Here is a 26,455-nt window from a genome sequence, read left to right on the forward strand (position 1 = left end):
GCGCATAACACAATCGAGTAGTGCACTATCTGTTGACGGATGTAGCACTTTTCAAATGACTTAGGGACCTTCTAACTCCCGGACTAAATACAATCATTGTATACAGATTTTTCTTCTATAATATGCCGACAAGTCAAGACCGGTTGCTTTAGACCAAAGACAACATATCAAGAAGACTGGCAACTTTGCCTGAATTCGAGCGACAGATACAGTAGCGTAGCGCACAAACCTTTCTTTTGAGGATGGAACCTTTGCTATCCAATCCGTTCGGAGCATTTACCTTTGAGCGGCAGATGACGCGATTGTGCCTGTCTTTTACCGGTCGTTTGAGAAAATGGCAGAGTTGCCAGTCTTATTGATGTGTAGTCTTCGTTAAGACCCACTTCTAGAACCTTGTTGTTTTGTGCGATTTCTTATTTTCTTATTTACTTAGAAGAACCAATTTCAAAATCTAAATTGATTGATGATCTACTACTATTTTATCACTTCCACTAATTAATTTTCAAAAACTTATAGACCATTAACAAGTACAAAATTTCAGGAAGACAAAAAAAAATCCTGAACAAGCTACACCCACATATGGGTTGATGGTTGATATGGGAGTATCTATTTAGTTCTTAACGCTCTAAGGGGGAGAGGTGAGGGTTTACAAATGTGCGACAACACAAGCAATGCATTTGGGTTGATATTAAATAACATTTCTTCATTACAATCCAAATGCTATTAAATGGCGAATTGTGATTCATAGAGATAAATAGAAGTTGTGTAAGATAATTGCCAAGAAACGATCTTATTGTTAAGGAAGAATGTCATCTAACATAGATCACCAATAGTCTTCAACTCTGAGAAGCACTTTCACAGTTTATTAATCATTTTTAAGCTAGCTTCGCCAAATAATCTCACGTGGAACTAAATGAAGAATATATACCTACTTGCTTTCATTATACGCTTCATATAAATAAATAATGCACCTTACCGCTGAACGCGCGCGAGACCTGCTCCTCAAATATCCTTATCCTCCTTCTTCCGCTCCAGCAGCCGATTCTCTATCTTGTCTAACCGGTCGGTCATCGCTTTCAACGAGTCCTTGATGCCAGCCTGAATCTCGCTGTAGCGTTGCATCGCAATGACCAAGCTTTCCTCCAGCAAATCGTTGGCCTGCTTCTGCTCGGCCGTTGCCGTCGTCATCGTTTTCAACTGATCGCTAACGTCCGGCAAATTGCGAAAATATTCCGCTCCCAGCGTCGGTTCCAGCGTCTTTATCTTTTGCAGCGTTTCGAACGTCCCCGCCAGATCGTTCGCAATCGTGTTGATATAGATTTCCTTCGCCTTGATATCCTGCTTCTCGTCCAGGTACGATGGATCCAGATAGGATTCTAGCTCATCCTTTCGCTGGAAGGTTTCCAAAATTTTATCCCGATTACTACCGTCGGCCAGATGGCCGGTGCTGGCCGATGGGAGAAACGAAACCGCCGATAGCACAGCATCTGTTAGATTTTCCCCTTGGGCGTCTGCTGACGGGACGGGGCCAAGTAACTGGTTAAGGTTTTCGATACGGTTCGCGATTATATCAAGCGATTCCATTCTAAAATATACATTGGAACCCGTTAGTAAAGTCCATATCATGACATCATTCTGGGAGGGGTAGGGGATTGAACATTCAATGTACAAATACCTTGCGAAAACAGCTTTGTTTGGTTTAAAAACGAGTTAAATGCACTTGCTAAACAGTGTTTGAAATTTCTTATTATAAATTAGAATAATTTTCGAATAATTACAACCAGTTTGCAAACAGTTTAGAAATTTTATTCCGATTTTCAGAAACTTTTGTTTACTTCTGCAATATTTTTCGACAGATTTTCATTTGACTGTCAAATGTTCACGCGGCTGAATCTGCTTGAACGATTGCTTACACGCTAACTTGAAAGAACCCATTAATAAGTAAAACAAGGTAAAACAAAACCCATTTTGAAGAAAAGTGAACCGCATAACCAAAAAAAAAATAATTATAAATCCGTTCGCAATGCTGAGTTTCAAAATTGTTTTAAACTTCTTGACAATTCTATAATTTGAAACTGTCAAAAATAAAACTGCAACACGATCAGCGCAACGCACAGTTCTAAAAAATGTTTGTAATCATCATGTTGCATAAACTTTACTATTCTCTATGAAGTTCTCCGTTTTTTTTTCTTCGAAACATCTTTAAATACATCCAAAGAAAATTGAAACAGATTTCCATTCGTGTTTCAAACTAGCTCAGAAATAAAACAGATTAGTCGAGCAGTTGCAAATCTGGTGCAAAATAGTGCTCGAACAATGAAACTGCAACTCAGCATTGCGAGAGGTGCATTTCTGTTCTAGTTTCAAATTGAAACAGTCCTTATAAAATACAACAGCATTGCGAACGGCCTAATAAAACAACTATATTACAATGATTTTTATTGTTGAATTTCGTGTAAATAAAAATTTATTGTTAAATTATTGTACTTCATTCGAGCAGTTAAAATGACGTTTACTACCACTCGAACTTTGAAATAAAACATTATTTTGAAATTTTTTCTTCTAGAACCACGAGAAAAGTAGCCAACATTTGTGCGTTTCATAAAAAAAATATAAATTAGTTTGTCCAGTTTTGTGAAATCGCTGGTAGAAAGTCACACCAAAACTGCTTGACAAAGTGGTCAATTGGTGTGATGAGATCAAATTTGTTCGAGAAAAATCACTTTTTTTATTGTTAAGATGCTTAACAACCCCCATTTTTTACTGCAAATTTCTCAAATACCATGATTTTCATTGTTGTGAACCATGAATTTCGTTGTGATTTTATGGTAATGGGCAAAAATTTCCTATGTTTTGACAGTAACTATCATGGTTACAATGACAATGAAAATCATTGTATTTTGATTGGATTTTTTACGGGTAAACAATAAGCTTAAGTGAACCCCACACCTATCAATCGAGCTATCAATATATTGACGCGAAGGGGAATTATTGTCAATAACATTGATGATGTGAATGCAGAAATATCACCAACAAACCTACATGACACTTAATTCTGACTTATGCCCGAAAATCGTAAACGGTCCATTTAAATGTGCAGTGATCCGAACTGTCAAAACTATAGGATTTTTTTATCTAGATAAAAATATTTTATCCAGAATAGATCAGACACGAACCAATTCATTACATTTGCATGCGGATTCATGGCTTACCTAAATATTTCCCGCAAACACGGAGCCAGATGTCAGTAGTGTGCTTTGGTCAGAAATTTTATTGTTTTGGCCATGGTCATTCATGTCGGTTTGTTGGTGGAAATATTGTTAATACTGATGTATTGACGTCAATATTGAATTATTGACAATACGATTATTGTCAATAGAAGCAATCGTGTAGGGTCCACTTTACGAAGAGCCTAACCACCTATAGTAGCGTTTGTGTATGGTACCTGTTTATTAGGGTGGCTGAACACATTAATGTGTTATTTTTTACCTACTAATTGTTGAACGGAGCCGGCACCGGTGGTGTAGTGGTAAGCGTGACTGCTTTCTAACACCCCAATGGGTCTGGGTTCAATCCCAGCCGAGGTCGGTGGGATTTTTCTGAGGCATAAAAATCTCTGGTCACGTCCCCGAATAGAAATTGTAATGTAGGAAACATCAGCAGACATCTTCAATACATTAAATTTTAATGTGTATTGCTGTACCCTTAATGTATTCAGACTTCAGTGTGGCATCCAAGTACATAAAAATACATTAGCCTCAAACGTTACATCAGAATCAAACGTCTTGACGATGTAAAATTTGACATCAGAATACATCCAATGACAACAGAACCAAACGTTACATAAGAATCAAACTTCATCACGATGTAATTTGTTGCACGCATAAAACATCAGAATACATCCAATGACAACAGAACCTAACGTTACATTAGAATCAAACTTCATCACGATGTAATTTGTTGCACGCATAAAACATCAGAATACATCCAATGACAACATAACCTAACGTTACATTAGAATCAAACTTCATCACGATTTAAATTGTTGTCCTTCGGTCCCTCGCCGCATGCAAAGTTTGTTTTGTCCTGAGTCAGCACTACACGGCGAATAAGAACACCCAAATTTGAGTTTAGTTCACTCATAAATCGCAAAAAGTACAGGAACTCAGTTTTGAGTTAATTTCCCTCTGTTTTTCCAGGTTTTCCAGGTTTTTCCAGTAAAATTTTTCCGAATATAAGAAAAGTAAAGATTGGATTCTGTGGATTTTCGTCAATCCTAATTTTCCGGAATTTTGAAGTTTTCCACCGGAAAACATGAGGCAAATCTCGAGGCAAATTTACTCATCGCATCGTTCCTGCATTTTTTGCGATTTTGAGTACACTGTATTCAAATTTGGGTTGATCACATTGGCCGTGTACAGTTTTTTTTTCGCGGTGTCCGTCGCGAGTTTTGGTGGCGATTCGGTGTCCGACGTTGCGGCAAATCCTTTGGTTTGTTTTTTTCCGTCGATCTTGTTTTCCGTGCTGAGCACCAATGCTACCGACGTGCCAGGAAGGCAGCTCCCACACCTGGACCCCCGCCAGTTTCGAAGATTGCGAGTCCCGCGATCGCCCTTTGGAAAAAGAAGGCTGTTTTTCAGGTTAGTAAATGTAAAAAATGTAAATTAATGTACTGTAATTATGTTTTTTTTTTAGGAAAGTGCACCAGTGCGAAGCCGGATCCCGGTAGGGAGTCCGAAGCTGGATCCCGGCGGGGAATTTGAAGCCGGATCTCTTTGCAGGTTAGTGAATGTGTTTATTGTTTTTTTGTTTATTTGATTGACGAATAAATAAATAAATAGGGGGAGGAGGGGCATAGTGAGCATCCCGCAGTTTGGCTTTGGATCTCCAGCTGCATGAAACAAATCAACTGGTAGTAGGTTCAATATCATTATGATATTGATCCTACCACCAACCATTTTTTTTTTCCGAACAGCCGGAAGTTCAAGCTGGATGCTCACTATGCCCCACCTGTTCACTATGCCCCTCTTACCCCTACTAAAAGCTTAAATAAAGTGGAAGATGACGGGTTCCGTAGGCGGATCCCGATGACGGGTTCCGTAGACGGATCCCGATGACGGGTTCCATCAACAGATCCCGATGGGGAAACAGAATACGGATCCCGATGGGGAAACCGAATACGCATCCCGATGGGGATTCCGTAGACGGATCCCGATGGGGATTTCGTAGACGGATTCCGATGGGGAAACCGAATACGAATCCCGATGGGGAAACCGAATACGGATCCCGATGGGGAAACCGAATAGGGTACCAATGGGGAAACCGAATACGCATCCCAATGGGGATTCCGTAGACGGATCCCGATGGGGAAACCGAGTACGGGTCCCAATGGGGAAACCAAATACGGATCCCGATGGGGAAACCGAATACGGATCCCGATGGGGAAACCGAATACGAATCCCGATGGGGAAACCGAATACGCATCCCGATGGGGAAACCGAATACGCATCCCAATAGGGATTCCGTAGACGGATCCCGATGGGGAAACCGAATACGAATCCCGATGGGGAAACCGAATACGGATCCCGATGGGGAAACCGAATACGGATCCCGATGGGGAAACCGAATACGCATCCCAATAGGGATTCCGTAGACGGATCCCGATGGGGAAACCGAATACGGATCCCGATGGGGAAACCGAATACGGATCCCGATGGGGAAACTGAATACGCATCCCAATAGGGATTCCGTAGACGGATCCCGATGGGGAAACCGAATACGAATCCCGATGGGGAAACCGAGTACGGATCCCGATAACTCAAATCTTCTAAATATTAATTTCTTTAAATTTAAATCATCAAGAATTTTATTATTCTCTTCCGCAATCGTGGGGATGGGAGTGATAGGGCTGCAGATAGCAGTGGTGGGGGACTTGGTGACTAATCCGATGAAACTGTTACTTCTTGAAGCTAATCTTTTTCGTATTTCTTTTATTCTCTTTTCGCACTTTGCATATGACACCATCTATGTACATTGATATCTACATATCTACATTGATCCTACATTGATTCAATGATGTGTGGAGAGCTCATTCCGAATGATCAGTAGACCAGCCTCATCCCAACAAACATTGGAAGCGGACTAAGAGCTTATTCAGGCAAAAATATGCTTCTTCAGTTAAAAAATAGCTTATTCAGCCCTTAATAAGCACAAATAGTTTGTTGGGATCCCAGATGACCATCGCTAATAAAAATTGTATGGTTAATTTGCTTAACGACGTGTTCTGGGTATCATCCAAACCATTTGTGGAATAGTTCAATGATTAGGGTTATCGTTCGTTTATGGTTATTTTTTATTAGGGATGGCAATTAAATATTTTTGCAGACAATGACAGATGGTGAACATGACGATCCAGTTATGCTGTTATATAGTACTATACGTACATTTAAAATTAACCATCAATCGCAGAAACTATACGAATTATCGCGTATCTCTGTTGTTCATTACATGCCAAGTGAAAACCTAATCATATATTGTCGTGGAATGTTGACAAACGTATAAGATACTTACTTTACTTTTGCTGGTCCGACGTCCCTCAAGATTTGACCTGTATAACGAAGTTGCGCCAACTAACTCGGTCCCTGACTGCTTGTCTCCAATTTCTCGAGCATCCCACACTTCCTACATCTTGCTCCACTTGGTCTAACCACCTAGCACGCTGTACTTTTCTGCGTCTTGTACCGGCCGGATTTGAGGAAAACACCATTTTTGCGGGATTGTTGTCCGGCATTCCTAAGCACGCGTCGTGCTCCCAGTGTTCCTCGAGCATTGTACATTGTCATATTTTTCATGCACAATAATTTTGTTTATTATATATTTGCAGTTCGTCAATTAGGTAGAAGACTGGTAGCCCAAAACTTTCCGCATTTGTGGATCATCCCGATCCACGTCCAAAGTGTCATGCATTATTGACAAATTGGCACAGCGGTTCGATTTAAAGGGAGATCTGGAGGCGCAGCGATCTTATTGTCATGATTGTCTGGTAGTTCACTCAAAAATGCTATAACAATCGCTAAGCTCGCTGTAATGTCACCAAGTGCCTCGTCACCCATGAATAGGCGCCTATGTCAGTGGTCTAACAACTCTTAGCGCGCTAATGGCATAGTTCCCCTGCCGCATAGAGAGTTGCCACAATGATATTAGGTTAGCTAAGGTCAGTTAACTGACTGGTGGGAAACGGGAGCTTAAGCAATGGCTATTCTGTATGCATTTAAGAGATAGTCTACCAGAATGGATGATTTTTTTTTTTGTACTATTTTATGTTTTCTGATGGTTTCGGTTATGCAAAACATGAGAATTAACTTTTCCAATGCTTTAAATTGTACAAAGCATTAGAGCTAGAAACATGATCTTGTAAACACTACACACCTTAACTGGTAGTTTGCTAAAAAAATGCTACAACAATCGTCAAGCTCGCTGTAATGTCACCAAGTGCCTCGTCACCTACAAATTGGCGCCTATGTCAGTGGTCTAATAACTCTTAGCGCGCTAATGGCATAGTTCCTCTGCCGCATAGAGAGTTGCCGCAATGATATTTGGTTAGCTAAGGTCAGTTAACTGACTGGTGGGAAACGGGAGCTTCAGCATTGACTATTATGTACGCATTTTTATGATGTTATCTAACAACAATGGTGTGTAGTGTTTACACGATCATGTTTCTAATTCTAATGTGTTGTAAATATAATTGAAAGCATTTGAAAAGTAAGATTCTAGTGTTTTGTATATCTAAAAACATTAGTAAACATCTACATTTGAAAACATTCAAACAACGTTTACTTTAAACGTTTTGTACATCTGAAAACATCAGAGAACAACAAACACGAAGTACAATTGAAAACATCCGAACAACGTTTAGTTCTAACGTTTTTTACATCCGAAAACAACCGAAAAACGTTTGATTCTAACATCAGGAAACATCTACATTAGAAAACATCAGAATACATTTACATATAAAAACATCCGAACAACGTTTAGTTCTAACGTTATGTACATCCGAAAACATCCAAAAACGTTTGGTTCTAACATCAGGAAACATCTACATTAGAAAACATGAGAAAACGTTTACATTTAAAAACATCCGAACAACGTTTAGTTCTAACGTTTTTTACATCTGAAAACATCCTTAAAACGTTTGGTTCTAATGTCAATAGATTAAAATTTTTGACGTCAGACCGACATTAGAATGGCAAAATTTTGTTCCGAAATTTCTGATGTATACACCATGTTACGTTGCTTAAATACAACTAAATCATAATGTTTTCTAATGTTTGACATCAGGCATACATTTGATTTCGATGCTGATGTAGACATCAAAATCAAACGTTGGGCTAATGTAAATTTCTATTCGGGTCTTCCTTCGGAAGGGAAGTAAAGCCGTTGGTCCCGGCCCATGTGTGTTGTGAATGGGTGCGATATCCTACGCAGGTGTGGAAGCTGCCTTCCTGCACATTCGATTGTCGTCAATGGATGGCTACACAGCAAAAAAAGTTGTTGAATATTACATCGAAACTGCTGCAACCAGGTCAATCTATCGGTTGTGCAATATCACATTGTACGATGTACATCGATTTTGCGAACAAAATTACATCCATTGATGTAATATTGTATCTGCTTTTTGCTATTACATCATTATTTCATACATCAGCTTGAATTACGTTGATCGATATTACATTTTTTTTTGCTGTGTATCGATGTCCGTCGGTGATTGGCACTAGATTGCGGAACAGAGACCGACGTTAAATAAAGGAAAAAAAAAAATTGTTGAACGGGACATTGCATACCTCTTCTGTACACATCGTTGATTCCCGTCCTCACCTCATGGAGTTCACCTACCATACGCGCAACCTTGGTTCGGTACGTGACAGCTGCGAGTAAAGTTCATCTCCAACTCGATCTCCAACAGAAAAGCGTAGCAACCGCGTGTATTCTTTTAATCGCTTAATAAAGTAAACTGGTTTTTTCTAGTATTTCGCGTGTGCGTTATTTCTCCGTAATTCCGAATTCCCGTGTGGTATTCCACTGTATAGAACCTGGACTTGCCGTCAGGTTATGGGCCCAGTTACCAGCCCTGGTGCGGAAAGATTCGGTCAGGAAGAGCCGAATAGTTTTTTGGTTACGTTCGCCGCGGGTGCGAAGTGAAATCGCGAAAAACTGGACGGTGCTCGTCGTGAAAAGTAGCACGAAAAAGAAGAGGAAAAGTGTTTACCAGTGCGATGGCTGATGCAAAGTTTTCCATTCCCCTGCTTAATGGGACGAATTGGCAAACTTGGAGGATCCGGGTCGAAATGTTGCTGTCCCGTGAGAACCTGTGGCACGTGATTAGTGATGATCCTCCGATAGTAGCGAACAAGACGGTTGTTTGGCAAGCAGACGACAGAAAAGCGAAAGCGACGTTGATCCTGCTGTTGGATGATAGCCAGCTGTCGCTGGTGAAGGACTGTGCTCTCGCTTGGGATACCTACAATGCGCTGAAGAATTACCATCAGAAAACGACACGTTCTGTTCGTGTGTCATTGCTTAAGAGGCTGTGTTCCATGAATCTCGCGGAGAATTGCGATGTCGAAAAGCACTTGCGCGTTTTCGATGATCTTTTCGATCGCCTGGATGCAGCTGGGATGAACTTGGACAAGGACACCAAGGTATGCATGCTGCTTAGGAGCCTTCCTCCCTCGTACGATGGTCTAGTGACAGCATTAGACAGCCGATCGGATGACGACATTTCACTGGACGTTGTGAAATCAAAGCTGGTTGATGAGTTCAATCGGCATATCGAAAGGAAAGGTGTTCCAGTCAAGGTAAAGAAGGCGATGCGATCCGCGGAGGGTAGATCGAGCAACGAAACTCGTACCTGCCACTACTGCAAGAATGTTGGCCACCTCAAGCGAAACTGCCGGAAGTTCTTGGTGTCGCAGAAGAAAAAGGATGGGAGTTTCTTGAAGGCAGAAGGTAACGTGAAGGCAAAAGCTGCAGAGCGATGCGAGGAGTGTTGCGTTTACGGTTGCAGAAGAAAACCACAGCAGCTGGGTGATCGACAGTGGTGCGAGCGCCCACATGACAAACGACAAATCGTTCTTCAAGTCGTTAAACGAGTTTGCTGGTGGTTTTATCACACTGGCAGACGGTAAGCGAACACAAATTCAAGGCGAAGGATCTGGCATCGTGTACGGCATCGACGGAGCAGGTAAGGTGACCAAGATAGATGTAAATGACGTGAAATTCGTACCCGGTCTTTCTACCAACCTGATCTCGGTCGGTAAGTTGACCCAAAAGAGGTTTAAAGTGGTTTTTGATACTTACGGGTGCGATGTTGTTGATACGGATGGTACCGTTGTCGCAACGGGAGGTCGTCATGGTGGGCTATACTACCTGCGCGTTGCCGAGAGAATCGTCAAAGAAGAGTTAGCTACGGGCATGAAGGTGAGTGACTGCGGGTTGCGATTGGTGTGTGAGTGCTGCATGGAAGGCAAGTCGGCCAGGCTTCCATTTCCTCCGGTTGTTGATCGGAAAGCATCGCAAGTACTGGACATCGTTCATACGGACTTGTGTGGACCGATGGACTGTATCACTCCTAGTGGAAACCGATACGTGATGACCATCACGGATGATTACAGTCGTTTTACCGTAACGTACCTCCTACGGAACAAGTCAGAGGCAGCACAAAATATTAAGGACTACGTCAGATGGGTCGAAAACCGCACGTGGTTCAGAGCAGCTGCAGCCGACCCGTGTTTGTATGTGAAGGAAGGCGGTAAGGCAAAAGTGTTCCTGATGGTGTACGTAGATGACCTTCTTGTTGGATCAACGGATGAAACGAAAATAGAGAAGATTTGCCGAGGATTGCGAATGGAATTCGAGCTAACCTGTCTCGGGGAAGTAAGGCGCTTTCTCGGTGTAGAAGTCAAACGTGTTGATGGAGTGTTCAAGCTAAGTCTGCGGAATTACATCGACAAGTTAATTAATGAGTTTGGGATGGAGCAGTGCAAGACAGCAAAGTCGCCGATGGATCCCGGATATTTGAAGATGGTGGATACTGGCGAAGCATTCGAGGATCCGACGAAGTACCGTAGTCTCGTTGGAGATCTTCTGTACCTGGCTGTCGTGGCAAGACCAGACATAGCAGCAACCGCAGCGATTCTGGGACGAAACTTTAGTGAACCTCGTGGACCGCAGCGAAGCGTGTTCTTCGTTTTCTGAAAGCAACGAAATGTCATCAGCTGCAGCTAGGAGGCGAGAAGGATCAGAACCTAATCGGGTTTTCGGACGCCGACTGGGCGGGTGACGTCAAGAGTAGAAGATCAACGTCCGGAATGGTATTCAAGTTTGGAGGCGGAGTTGTTACATGGGCTAGCCGACGCCAATCAAGTGTTACTCTTTCGTCGATGGAGGCTGAGTACCTAGCCCTCAGTGAAACATGTCAAGAAGCGATATGGCTCAGACAGCTCCTCAATGATTTCGGTGAAACCCAGAATCAACCCACCCTCGTAATGAAGGACAATCAAGCGTGTTTGGCATTCGTGCGTTTCGAGAGAAAAAGCAGACGCAGCAAGCACATAGACACAAGAGAGCGTTTTGTTCAGGAGTTGTGTGTGAAACAGCAAATACGACTAAAGTATTCATAATAACGCAGCTACCGTATCGGGGGTTGCCATACGAGTAACTAAAATAGCAGCAGCTTCTAGGTGAGAAACGCGTTACCAAATTTAGCAGCGCGAGAGAAAGGTTGCTATTCGTAGAAATGTCAAAATGCTCACTACCGGTACGGACTACGGCGAGTAAATTGATAACCGCGATAGCAGCGACCGGTGTGGAGAAGAGTGACTAATACTACGTTCAGACTACAGAGTTATAACATGTTATAGCGCTATCTTGATGGTGGTTTCTGTGTTGGAATTAGTTGACAACCGTTATAACATGTTATAACTCTCCAGTCTGGACAGCGTTTAAACTAAAATGAGAGCTCTGTGCGCTGTTAAAATAGTCGCGCAAATGACAACGACCGTTACGGTTGCTCTTAGTAGGCGAAAATGTAAATTATCGAACGTGATGCTCGAATAAGTGTTTTTATTTGATTTTAATAATAATGCCAAAACCGAGGCCAAAACTGGGTTACGAATTGCTGAAACAAGAATTTAATCAAACTTTATAAGAGTCATGTGAGCTTTGTGGCCAGGTGCACTTCCAACACCATATATACGTTATTTGTGGAGCGGAGAAGGAGAAGCCAAGAGTTCATTTGACAGCATGTATATACGATTTCGTGAGCTGTTTCAGCAAAACAATTTGAAGCTTCGAAAGATTTTCAAGATGTTTTCTTGCTCACTTGAAAAATTAAACCGACAGAGTTCGCAATACCCAGGTTTTTATGACTCTGCTGAGTTTTCAATTGCAGTAAAACATACTTTGGCGAAACATATATGTAAACAAACTTTGATAGAGTCAAGGGGGTGGTCACTCCGCAATGACAATTATATAAGGTCCGGGCGAACAGGCGTGTTAGAAGCAAAAATTTTGTAAACATTGCTGAGCACTCAAGTGACGACGTCACTCTACACTGATAAAACGGCAAAGATTTTATTTATATGATTTCACACATACTTTTTAAAAAAAACACTCCACACATACATTTTATAATACATAAACTTCATATGCAATACATATACCAAGTATGTGTATTTCAAATGAACATCATGTGTGGTGGCAAATAGCAAAAAATATGTGTGGACACTAGAGTGATGCAAAATTTGAAATTTTCGCTCCACAATACTTAAACGATTCCAAATCGGATCCTGACTAACCTCTCAAAATTTGAACCCATTTGGTGAGAAACTGAGATGGCACAAACCATTTGAAGTTTGTATGGGAATTACTATGGTAAAACCAAGATTTTTGTTCATGTCTATCTAATAATTCACCAAATCGGTCTGCTTCAAAAGCTTTCAACTGTACTTGTAGTAAATTTTCCCAGCTACAACATTGCTGGAGATCACTTTTTGATTAAATGCAAGTATCGAAAGTTATCAATGGTTCAATGCGCTAATGTCTTATGATCATGCTATATCAACTGCTCAGCAGGCAACATTGGTGTTTCTGGGGCGTTGAATAGGACACAAAAGTCTTGGCTACTATGTCTTACTGCAAAATACAGTGTTGCCTACAGAGCAGCTGCTTGATCACGTCATAAGTTTACCAATCTCTTAAATAATTAATAACTTTTTCCTGTCTCGTTTTACATAGAAACAATCTTCAGCAAAGTTGTAGCTGAAATTTTTTTATAAGAATGGCTTTCGAACTGTTTTGCAGCTCAATATGGAAAAAGACTACAAGGCAATGAACAAAAAGTTGAGATTTCCCATAGTAATTTACATGTAAACTTCAAATGGCTTGTGCGAAGTCTGTTTCTAACCAAATGAGTTGTAATTTTGGGAGGCTAATCAGGGCCCGATTTGAAACCATTTAAGCACTGTGGAGCGAAAAAGTCAAATTTTGCATCAGTCTAGTGGACACACATGCAAAAAAATACACCGGCTGCTGGGCCACGGGAAGCAAACTTCAAAGTGGTGATCATAAGCTCTTTTTAGAAATACTACTACTAGAAAATATTGTTTTATCTGAAGCTGTTATCATAATTTGATGGTAAATATGATTAAATTTCCCTGGAAAAATATGAGTAATTGAATATTTTGTTTCAGTTTTGATCCCAATTGACCAACAGCTTGTGGGATTACATGCTGAATATGCGATTTCTTTTTCATCGCACTATACGAGCAAGACCAAGCCAGCAGAAGGCTAGATGGGGCTGGAAGTGAATGGATATCCTGGTTTACCGGTCTGTGGATATGTTCTACATCCCAGCGCTTTCGTTGGTTGAGCACGGCGGCTCATTTGGTTAGATGGGATGATTTTTATGGTTAGAGTTGCTAATCTTGAATTCAATTCTATTTTCAGTTGCCATCGAACGCTTTTTTTTTACGCCCATTTCACTAACGTTTACAGCACTTTGAAACGTTTCTGTTCCGTATGTAGTGACCGAGAATAAATATATCATGGTACATTGGATTTTTAGTTTTATTTGTATAAAATAGAATACCAGCCTGAATATTTCAAAATAATATAAATAATAATACATATAAATCTACAAATGAAATTCATCTGACACTATCCATAATGGCTATATGTGACCACACATAAAATTTATTGCAGGCAAAATGGAAGCTTTATATGTGTCCCACACATAAATGTCATTTGTGTAATCAAATTGCAAAAATCTATGTGTGTGACACATAAACGAAATATGAAGAATTTCCTCAGTGTACCATAACATTCCATACTGCGAACAGTGAGATTTAAGTCACTTCAAACAGCTGTTACGTGTAAAAAAAATAAACATTGCAATGAAATACAAACACCACTAAACATTTGCACATTTCACTAACACCAATAGGTCTGTTGGCCTGGATCTTACTAATATCAACAATCAATACGAAACTAACGATTTAAAATTGGCTCACTACTTGACTAGCCTATTGGTCCCAAGCAAACGATTAACGTATCCCATTCTAGTCGAAATTCTAGTACTACACTATGTTTGTTTTGATTCGCTATGAAAGTTTGACAGACAAAATGAGGGGTTATTGGATTTTCCTATGTTTCGAGGGGTGAATCGATTAGCTTGGGACCAAAGAGAGTACCAGAGCTGAGCCAAAAAGTTGAGCACGTTATTTCGGGACCTTCTAGTCTTAGAGTTACCTCTATGCTTACATGGCACTAGTGAAGTTAATCTGTTCAACGGTAGGGTATACGTCCCTAACCTCGGTCTAATATGCAGCCATAGATTACGTTTTTAATCATAACTCATCAATTAATTTACCTGCAAACGATATTCTACTGCTAAATGGTATGCTTAGATATGCTTATCATGTCGTTTGCTATCAGGAACCGCAAAAAGTTGAAAAACTTACTTTTTTTAAGACAAAAACTCACCAGGGAAATGTATGTAATATCGGTCTATTGTCCCCAAATTGGGTCTATTTATGGATGCAACTTCGTCCTATCCTGTTTGATTCTCAAAAAAAACGCTCTTGGTAACGTTTTCTTATGTATTTTTTTTTATCACTATCACTGTTAACTTAATACTCTTCATTCCTCAAAACATTTCTTAGAGAAAATTTTACGAAAACTACATTAAATCACTCAAGTTAAAAATTAAAAATTAAAAATTTCGCTTATCGTCTTTCGACCGCAGAATATCTAAATCAAAACATTGTGATGTTCATTATACAGATTTGGCAGAAAAAATCTCCCTTCCTGTTCGTTCCTTATCATCCAAATGCAAACCACATTGTTGACGTTACTCTTATTGCTATATGCTGTCAAATGAATTTCATGGGCCAAAGTTAGGAACATAGAAAAGAAATGTGTCCCTAAAGTTGGGTCCATGATTTACTTGTGAAAACGTTGTTAAACAATTAAAATAAACATAAAATATTCAAACAGTAACTGTGAGTTTTACGTCTAGTGTGTATTATCAGGTAATTCCATTCAATAAATGCCATAATCAGGCCATTTGATGATCGTCAGTGCAACCTTCCCATCTTAACCTTAGAAGTCATGGCGGCTAAAAACTCCGAACAGAGTGATATTCTCAACCAGTTTTATTACTTACGAGAGCTGAAAATGTATTGAAATGTTGTGATATAAATTGATTTGTGTGTGGTACACATTTATCAATCATCAGTGATCAATATTTTCCTTATTTTTTGTGTAATATTCCTTAATTAATTATTTATTTGCGTGATAGGCCGAATGAAAGGACTAGACCCACATTACATACCGTAACCCTATGTGCTTGCTTATCTTACTCCGACAATAAATATCATAGCTAACTGTTATTTCATTCCAGTAGAACAATCAAGATTATATAGGTGATAATTTGGCATTTGCATTGAAAATGGTCCTGCCGGAATCGCAAATGAACCCTTGCAGTGTACCCACCATCACCACTACGGAATATAGGGTGACGGTGACCACGGTAAACAAGGAATTCTGGCAGAATCGTCACGAAATAGGCTTCAACCCTTGCTTGAACTTGGTGCACGAGAAGAGTGAGTTCCGATTTGGACTGATCGTGTAGTTTCAATCCGTGAGAACCCGAGCTGAATCGTAAACAAAACCGCTAATACTTTTCCTAAAAATACCTGCACTGAAACAAGGTCCATAGTTAGGAATACTATTTTGCAGAAAACACTTATTATCAATATAACCACGCTTATTACTGTTAAATCTACTATGAATTCAGTTTAGTTTACCATGAATGTTAACAAATTTACTATGATTCTAGCAAAACTACTATGCTTGCTCAAAATGCGTAGTAATTTTGATAGAAATAATAGTAAAATTAAATGAAATTGTTTTCTGCAAAAATCTATTGGTGAGGGTATTTAATTTAAACCAGCAATATAGTATTTTTGCCAATGGATTTTGTTTCAGAGTGGCATCCCTATAGTGCTCAAACCGAATAGTTTCGATCTGTTTCGAGCAGTTCCGAAATTCACAAAGCCAGAGCTGGCCGATATTCGCCCCTGCAAACGTCGCAACCTCGCAACTGACGCAAAACCCGAACAACTGTCGCCGTCGCCTCGAAAACGGTCAACCATTTTCCTCTCGGCTTCGGGTGTCAGTTCGGAAAGTGCTGTGTCTCGGTTCGGTCGTGTTTTGCAAAGTATTCTCGCGTGTGAAACCGCATGAAAACCCCGTGCATGTTGCGCGTCCCCCATTCCTTACTGCAAATGTGTATGTGAATTTTACCCCCCTTTCCCACCCAAGGGAAAAGAGTGTTCCGTGTATGTGTGTGCTGCCCGTGCCCGTTCAAAGATCCAAAATGTTGTGATGTAGTGAAGAGCAAGAATATTGTGAGTTTTTATTTCGAATGGAATATAAAAATACAACAAGAAGGGATACACAGAAGAGAAGAAAAAGGGATACAAGGAGCGCGCTTGAAGAAGAGGGAGCAACAGAAGTGTGTGAAGAGTTTTCGGGAGGAGAACACGAAGGTTGGCCAAAAGCAAGTGATGTGTAAAAATTTGCTGTCCGTCCACCTTTTCCACCACGATGGGAAAGTCAAAATTTCCCGGTAAACCGTCGCGTTTGGTGAACAAGAAGCGCGTTTCGGTCCTGTCCGGTGCTGGCTTGAATACGCTTGCCAGCGGTGGCAGCAGCGATGAGGATAATAATCAGCATCAGCAGCAGGAAAATTCGACGACGGAAAAGTCGAATCAATCACTAATACAATCGCAGCAGCACCAACAACAACAAAAACAGAATCAGCAGCCGTCAGCGAAGGCATCAACGTTATTAGACAATGAAGAAATTGATCAAGATGGCGATGATGATGTTAGTAAGGTTAGTATATCGAAAGTTTGCATTTGATTTCGGAAATAAAAACGACGGCAGTTTGCGCTAAGGTACGGCCCCTGAAGGTTGGGCGGTTTCTATTAAAATGGGAAGCTCCTGTTTCAGGGGGAGGGCTGTGTTTTGACAGGCTTCTGAAACCAATGATGGCCCTTTATAGAATTTATTGCATTGCCCCAAAGAAAATTATTGTGGAATTTTCGCCAGCCAAAAGTCGCAGATTTTTGACGTGTGCGAGAGAGGAAGGAAAAATCGACGCTCCTTGTTGGTGTGCGTGACGAGCACAGCCCGCGTGAATGAAACGCAAACAAAAAACATCGTCGCGCGCGGCAGCGGACAGCGATGGCAAGGAAACAGCATCAGCCGCCCAGGCTGGACGGACGATGGTCGTCGCTCGATGCCACGAGTGTATTGGTGTGACGAGCACAAAATTTGGGAAAAATAAATAAAAATAGTGCGCAAATTTTGTGGTTTCGGGAGTGCAACAACGATGCGATGACTCAATCGGTCAATCAACACAACACCGTTCAAGAGTGCCTGTATAATATTATGATGAGTGTGAGTGGAGAGGAACCTTTTTTAGGTATTGAAAAATGATACACTCGCCAGTTATGCCAGAAGCGCCAGTATCGGGCAGAATGGGATTTAACAAAGGTCAACGTTTAGGAATGATAAAGCAAAAAAGGGCATGTTCGGCTAAACAAACACAACGGCGGATCCCTTTTGGTGGTGGATGAACTTTTGAGCAGATGGAATTTCGCTCGAATGGAATGTGGAAGCCCATTTTCTAGGCTGATTATTTTCGTTTCGTCCGCACAAGGTCATCAATCTTGATCAAAAATTGAACATACATTTTCATCGTGAAAATGACATAAGCATTTGATTTGATTTTTCCACACATTGTTGCGGACTTCAAAGTAAGGATTCCAGGGATGCCAGAATGTAAAATCAAAAGCAAGATTTCCATGGTGAATTATTAAACCTGGAAAACATTTGTCTAGAAGAGTTCGAATAAATGCCAGGCAAGACAACGATGTAGCAAGCAATCCTAATGAAAAATACCACACCAGAACGATAACCCAAACGATAAAACTATTCCACAAATGGTTTGAATGATACCCTGAACACGTCGTTAAGCAAAATAACCATACAAATATTATTGGGGAAGCAAAGAGTGTTGGTTCTTGAAATGGATCGCTTTATCTACCATAGAGGTATTACCAAGGTTGCTGCCATTCATTATTTGCAATACAAATAAATGATTTTCTGATTTTTGAAATCATAAAATTTCATCTACTCATCTATCGTATAAAAATTACCACTTTAGTATGTTATTTGAAATTAGCATGAAATTAGCAACTATGTAAATCGTTGACTTCACGCAGAAGTAATACTAAACATATAGTCAAAGTACATAACTCTGGATGGGAGCATACCATCAATTACTGTCATTGGTCGAAAGGTACAGTAGCAGCACCTACCCTACCCGTGTCCCTCGAGATCGTCAAGTCGACGATGACAGGAGCACATACCGTGGTAGAGGTAACAATAGCTGCAATTTTCAAACCTACGACTGGATGTTTTCCTTCAGATAACAACTTAAGTGCGGTAAAAATCGATAGAACTGTTTCAAACACATCGTCGGTACATGAGCGAATCGGCGATCATCTCTTTTTGCCAGTGGTGGCGGGGTGGAATACCCCTCACCATTCCACTCCAACGGGGGAGTTTGGTAAAGAGAGATGATCAAACCGATTTGTACCTTTCTACTTCTCTCTATATGCAATTTTCACACTACCGTACTCTAACGGAACTATCAATTCTATACTTTCATCTCCTCATCTATAGTATAAAAATTATCACTTTAGTCTGAAATTAGCATCTTCAACAATGTAAATCGTTGACTTCACGCAGAAGTAATACTAAACATATAGTCAAAGTAAATAAAATGTTATTATATTTTGCACATGTACACACTATTCCAGGCCTCCGCTGTTCGGTAATTTCAGAACCATGGAACTGTTCGGTATAAGTTTATAATTCAGTGAAAACTTTGAAAATATATAACGAATTTGTACAGACAGGAATCTTCAGGGAATTCTATTTTTAATGGAAAAGACCTGGAATTCTCAGGAAATTAAAAAAATCTAGTATAAAGCATCGAACAATGCTCGCGTAACTTTTTAAAAGGTCCTAAGTAACAAATGTAAACAAATCGAGTTAAGTGATGCAAACTATTGCTCTTCTATCTATGTATGTGATACAAAAACACCCATCCAAATATACTTTCATTTATTTAAGATAATAAAGGTCCAAAATTGTCCAATGTACAGTGTGAAATGATGACTACATGATTGTTACTTCGGTTATTCGGGCTGCCTAACGTGATTGGTGCTCATTTTCTAAAGGCGGGCCAATCTAAATTTAGGTATTCTACCCTGAAATCTGTGAAAGGGAATCTAGTATCATATTGGCAAAACGTCCAATGTAACACTCATTGATTATGTCATTGAGAAAAATCGTCCAATGTAACATGTCCGATGTACAATTTGACTTGTCAAAACGTTTTATGTGGTTTTTTTTTCTATATTGTAGCATGACATTCAAAGTAAAATTGCGATTTTACCGTTTGTACTGAATTTTCAACGTTATTATTGACTGACTACATTAGAAATAGTATTGCAAAATGTATTGTTTTTAAACAGTAAAAATAATAATCTGTCGAATTTCAACTTCGATTTTCTCAAAATGATGGATATGTTACATTGGTCTATTTGAAAAGTGATGCGAGAATACTTCAAAATTCGAATAGAATATATTGCCAATACGCCGAGGAACTTTATCAAGACATTTTATATTACCATGGACCTCGGTAATTCGGCCATTTTTAATCTGAACTAGAGGCGTCGCGTGCCTCAATTTTTCTCCTGTGCACCAAACTTTGTTTCGTTTCAATTTACCACCACATCTTAGCTTTTGTTTTATTTTTCAATGCTCCATGAATTCAAGGGATATTTTCTCAATTACTGTAGTAGTACTAAAATTCTTCTTTATTTTGATCTGTTATGTGGTTTACAATTGCTAATACAGGGCAAGTGGTTAGCCAGAAGGGCTCTTCATCTTTGGTGAACTTTTTGATTTTGTGTTGTACATGTTGTGTTTTACTGTGTAATGTTTTTCAATTTTCTTTTTGTGAAGTATGTTGTTTGAATGTTTTAATTTGTTATTCTACCTACCTAACCTAACTTAACCTAACGTGCCAGATCCCTGACGATCTGTTGATCGGATCTTGATTGAACCTTGCGATGGAGTTAGCTCTCCGTAACTCCAGTGTCTGAAGACCAGCCAGGCGGTGGACCTCAGAATTTCTAGTCCGCGGGGGACTGTTAAGGATCATCCTAAGGATCTTGTTTTGGATATTTTGGAGTTTGAGGTGATGGCATTTGATGCAACTCTCCCAGATTGGCATCCCGTATTCTATTACGGGAAGGATGATTTGTTTGTAGACAGCGAGCTTATTTTTCAGGGACAGGGTAGACCTCCTGTTGATGAGTGGATACAACGATCTTATCAAGATTTTGCACTTGGTTTTGGTTTTGTCAACGTGCTGCTTGCTGTCTAGTGTTAGCCCGAGGTACACGACCTCTTTGGACCATTCCACCATTGAGCCGTTTAAGCAGATCTTATTATTCTCAGGCGGAACATGTCTGGGAGATTTTGAGTGTGGAAATATGATGACCTGGGCCTTTGCCGCGTTGATACGGATCTTCCAGTTGTTGAAATATTCAGACAGGACGTCCAGGCCTCTCTGAAGTGTGGCAGTCAGAGCTCCGATGACCCTACCCTTGTAGACGATGGATGTGTCATCTGCGAACAGACAACGATCCACCATCAGGGAGAGCCGGCATATCGGAGGTGAACTTCGTACAAACTGTTCTGAAACTCCAAAGCCTTCCGCACCAGATCCTTGAACAGTTCAATCAGCTTAAGTTTAGGTTCTCCGATCTCGAAGTCTTCCATAGGCGACTCCAGCACCATCCGGAAGGATTCCAGTATCACCCCCAGATTACAATTCTATTTGGCAACGGTCATCGCTTTGATGACCTCGCTCATCCCGCAAGCATACCGCGTTGACTTTTGGCCGATGTTTAGCTAATGTTTTGAAAATATGTGCGCTGTGAGGAATCCATGGCAGAACTTCGCCGGAAATTCACGGTTGAAGTATTGAATCCAAAAATTGTTCAGTTCAGCGTCGATCTTCTCCACTGATGTGAATGGCACGGGCCGCTTTGGTCTGTAAGCTGGTCTAGCCCCTGGCTTCGCTTTCGGTTTCTTGCAGTGTCCAATTGCTTGACGGAAATCGGCGGGAAATGCTGCTTTGTATCGTTCAATTTCACTTGATTGGTCCGTAGGAACATGATTGCATATCGTTGACGATGGGTTGTCCCACAACTTGTACAATTCAATCCACTCCAGGCCGAACGAATTGAGATTGTTGCTGACCACATAGTATGTAGCTGTTTCGATGGCCTCTCCAAGTATGAATTGGCTTACCAGATGCTGTTTTAGCTGACCTCGTGGTAGGTAGTAGTGGAGGCGAACCAAGCGTTTTGCTCAACTGTTCTTGAGAAATGATCGTGATGTCCGAAGCTGTATCGAACTGCAGAGCTACTTCGTTGCCGTTGATCTTCGCGGTCAGAAACTTCCGGCTGGATTTGCTTTCTACTTGATTGATAGCGAATACACCGTTGATCTTCCATGTCTTCTTGCTTGATGGTTTCGCCGTGACCGGTCAGACTGCAGTCATTGCAAACGTGATCCGAATACAAGAAGTGGCGAACGAAATGCATCCCGCCACATTGCCAACATGGTTTCTTCGGGGTGCTAGGTTTTGGTCCAGATGGTTTCAATTCGGAGTTGTTCTGCTTGACTGCACAGACTGAGCTCATCGACTGTGGCTTCTGTTCCATTAGAGCTGTATCATGCTTGATGCTTCTTCAGCATACGCATTGAGTTTTGAGAGTAGTCTCGTTCGTATGTCCGCGTCATTTGATTGCCGCAGATAAAAATCAGACTCTTGAACTGATCTGTTGTCATCTTGTTCAACTCGAAATCTTCGCAGCGCTTGTAAACTTTCAAAGTGTTTTTTATGTTACTTCATACGCGAAGTTAACGATTTTCAGAGTTGGTTGGAAATGCTAACATGAAGCTTTAGTGTGATGATTTATTAGCTAGAGAATGATCTTTAGAAGAGGGTAGGTGGATAGTTCCGTTAGAGTACGGCAGTATGAAAATTGAATAGAAGTTGAAAATGAGCGAAGGGCCATTAAAGCGACAGTTTTCAAGATGACGCACATTTTTGCCTAGCCCGTACGATGTACGCGGGGACTTGAAGTATGTCTCCAAGTCCACAGGCAAAAATGTGCGTCCCTCTTGTTGCTCATAAACTGACAGCGGCTGTGGAATAGTTCTAGCGACGTTTTCATCACTACCTAAAGCCCCACGTCGCGAGAGCATTTCCAGTCGATGGTGTGTTATAATGCAGTTCTTCTTTACCCAACTATTGTGTTGCTCCTCTCGTCATGACCAACGTGATCATCTCAGAGAGGAAGCAGTAGGGTGGTTGTTGCGTGCTGTACCATCATCAGCATTGTTGACGGCTACTCCCGCCTTGAGTTGTTACATTCAAAGTGTTTTTTATGTTACTTCATACGCGAAGTTAACGATTTTCAGAGTTGGTTGGAAATGCTAAAAATGTGCGTCATCTTGAAAACTGTCGCTTTAATGGCCCTTCGCTCATTTTCAACTTCTATTCAATTTTCATACTGCCGTACTCTAACGGAACTATCCACCTACCCTCTTCTAAAGATCATTCTCTAGCTAATAAATCATCACACTAAAGCTTCATGTTAGCATTTCCAACCAAGCTTGTAAACTGTTCCCGCGTACGTGACAAAATCATAACAAGAAGAGTTGCCCTAACCTCAATCTACCTGCTCAATAACTCTCAAAACGTAGACAAATAAAACAATATTGGCTCCAATGAATACAAACCTGTGAAACTAGAAGAGGTGTGTTTTGCTCCGCCATCTGCAGGTTCTGCCGGAAAAACTGCTTCATTTCTTACGGTTGCCATTTCTTGAAATAACGGGTGGTTTTTTCTTGAAACGTGTGATTCGTAATTTCCTCGTCGCCAAATGTTGTACTTCGTACAAACCAGTACTGGCATTTGAAAATACCGGAATTTTCGGTGCTAGTCATTTTAAAAATGCTAATTTAATGAATACTTCATAAAACTGAATGGCGAGGAGAACGTAGGCACGGGAGACCAGCGCAATGGAGGAAACGACAACGTCAGTGCAGCAGAGGACAAAACTGACCCAACTCCCACGCTGAGGGAAGTTAAGGATGCCATTCAGCAGCTTAAAAACAACAAAGCAGCTGGTAAGGATGGGATCGCAGCCGAACTCATCAAGATGGGCCCAGAAAAGTTGGCCACCTGCCTGCACCGGATGATAGTTAGGATCTGGGAAACAGAACAGCTACCGGAGGAGTGGAAGGAGGGGGTAATCTGCCCCATTCACAAGAAAGGCGACTATTTGGAATGTGAGAACTTTAGAGCGATCACCATTTTGAATGCCGCCTACAAAGTGCTATCCCAGATCATCTTCCGTCGCCTATCACCTAAAATGACCGAGTTCGTGGGAAGTTATCAAGCCGGCTTCATCGACGGCCGATCGACAACGGACCAGATCTTCACCGTACGGCAAATCCTCCAGAAATGCCGTGAATACCAGGTCCCAACGCATCATTTGTTCATCGACTTTAAGGCGGCATACGACAGTATCGACCGCACAGAGCTATGGAAAATCATGGACGAGAACGGCTTTCCTGGGAAGCTGATAAGACTGACCAAAGCAACGATGGACGGTGTGCAAAACTGCGTAAGGGTTTCGGGTGAACTATCCAGTTCATTCGAATCTCGCCGGGGACTGCGACAAGGTGACGGACTCTCATGCCTACTCTTCAACATCGCTCTAGAAGGTGTAATGCGACGAGCCGGGCTCAACAGCCGGGGTACAATTTTTACGAAATCCGGTCAATTTGTGTGCTTTGCGGACGACATGGACATTATCGCAAGAACATTTGGAACGGTGGCAGAACTATACACCGGCCTGAAACACGAAGCAGCAAAGGTCGGACTGGTGGTGAGTGCGTCAAAAAAAGTACATGCTAGTAGGCGGAACCGAACATGACAGGATTCGTCTAGGAAGTAATGTCACGATAGACGGGGATACTTTCGAGGTAGTGGAGGAATTCGTTTACCTTGGATCCTTACTGACGGCTGACAACAATGTGAGTCGTGAAATACGAAGGCGCATCATCAGTGGAAGTCGTGCCTACTACGGGCTCCAGAAGAAACTACGATCAAAAAAGATTCACCCCCGCACCAAACGTACCATGTACAGAACGCTAATAAGACCGGTGGTCCTCTATGGACACGAAACATGGACTATGCTCGAGGAGGACCTGCAAGCACTCGGAGTTTTCGAGCGACGTGTGCTAAGGACGATCTTCGGCGGTGTGCAGGAGAACGGTGAGTGGCGGCGAAGAATGAACCACGAGCTCGCTGCACTCTACGGCGAACCCAGCATCCAGAAGGTGGCCAAAGCCGGAAGGATGCGGTGGGCCGGGCATGTTGTAAGAATGCCGGACAACATTGCAGGGTTGTTGTCCGGCATTCTTACAACAGTTGGTGTTCGCTACTGATCCGGTTGGCACAAGAAGGCGTGGAGCGCAGAGAGCACGATGGGCGGACCAGGTAGAGCGTGATCTAGCGAGCATTGGGCATGACCGAGGATGGAGAGCGGCAGCCGCAAACCGAGTATTGTGGCGAACTATTGTTGATTATGTCTTATCTTAAATGTGATGTTGTACAAATAAATGTATGTATGTTATAAAACTTGTCGAATTACCAAGCTTGATATGATTTATACAACGTTGTGAACCAACAAGCTGATCAGAACAGAAGTGAAAGTGCAAAAGATTCGGCGAAAGAAAAAGTTAATGCTTTCCATAAGCACTCAGATCAACTGTTTGTCTTAAAAACTGAAGACTGCAGGTAATCGCGCTATTTCTACACTTAGCCTCACTTTCTGGATATGAAGATCATTTTCTATGCTGTGAGCTGTGAGCTGATAAAATACTCGAGCAATTGAATACTAGAAACGAGGACGAGGACGTGGTAAATAAATCATCATCACGCATGGATGAAGGAGATGGCGATGTTTTCGAAGGTCTTAGCAGTCGAAAGGTAGTTTCTCCGGACTTGATAAGTTTGATGGTAAAGTGGTCTACCACTCATTGTAGCACGGAAACTAGTCCAATAGTTATGGGATCTCCTCACTGTTGAACTTGATCAAGCTTAATAACCTCTGATTGTCATCAGCAAATCGCTGTATGAAGGGCATAAAACGAATGGATGGATTGATAGGCAATTCGCCTATTCATTTCCTTGAGACAGTTTAGAATTTCCGTCCAACAACTTGATCAGCCAACTGGTCAGAAAACGAGCCATCTAACTGGAAGATGCCTAATGAATGGGGAGAAGAGCCCTCCATTTATCCACGAAATGTTAGCAACAAGGAGTTGACATCTTCAATTGACAAATCGCTTCAATTGGGTGCTCTGATGGTTTCTTCTCATCCCGATTTTTTATGCATATAGTAATATGTTATACAATAATCAGATAATCAGAAGCATAACGTCTACAAAAATATGCGAGTCGATTGAAATCTTCCGAAAATAAATGAAGGCAAAGTTGAATTATGAACCTTAAAAAACGTGTACGTTTTCTGTGTATGAAAATTTCGTGGCTAAAATTCGTTCCCATATGAGTGAAGATACGTTGAATTTACTTCGTTTATTTTGATTAGGAATCATAAGGATATTAGGATAGAGATGAGATTTAATAAATAAATAATTTCTT

General features: G+C 41.1%; 2 protein-coding genes across 2 annotated transcripts in view; one reads left to right on the forward strand and one right to left on the reverse strand.

Moving 5' to 3' along the window:
- Positions 1-910: 910 nt before the first annotated feature.
- DCTN3-p24 (Dynactin 3, p24 subunit) lies at positions 911-1,769 on the reverse strand. The gene is made up of 2 exons (XM_065216865.1): positions 1,676-1,769; positions 911-1,585 (listed from the first exon to the last, which is right to left on the reverse strand). The coding sequence occupies exon 2, from the start codon at positions 1,582-1,584 to the stop codon at positions 1,003-1,005; it is 582 nt and encodes a 193-aa protein (XP_065072937.1). The 5' UTR covers position 1,585; positions 1,676-1,769; the 3' UTR covers positions 911-1,002.
- Positions 1,770-16,752: 14,983 nt separating this feature from the next.
- Positions 16,753-26,455, forward strand: part of trx (trithorax) — a 145,447-nt gene continuing 135,744 nt past the window's right edge. Inside the window, exon 1 of the mRNA XM_065217224.1 lies at positions 16,753-17,457. Within this exon, the coding sequence (XP_065073296.1) occupies positions 17,167-17,457 (291 nt within the window). The 5' untranslated portion in view covers positions 16,753-17,166. The remainder of the gene's footprint in view (positions 17,458-26,455) is intronic.

This window comes from Ochlerotatus camptorhynchus, unplaced genomic scaffold, assembly GCF_037179485.1.
Source record: "Ochlerotatus camptorhynchus isolate MF236.1 unplaced genomic scaffold, CSIRO-AGI_Acam_v1.1 ptg000007l, whole genome shotgun sequence".
Classification (NCBI taxonomy): Eukaryota; Metazoa; Arthropoda; class Insecta; order Diptera; family Culicidae; genus Ochlerotatus; species Ochlerotatus camptorhynchus.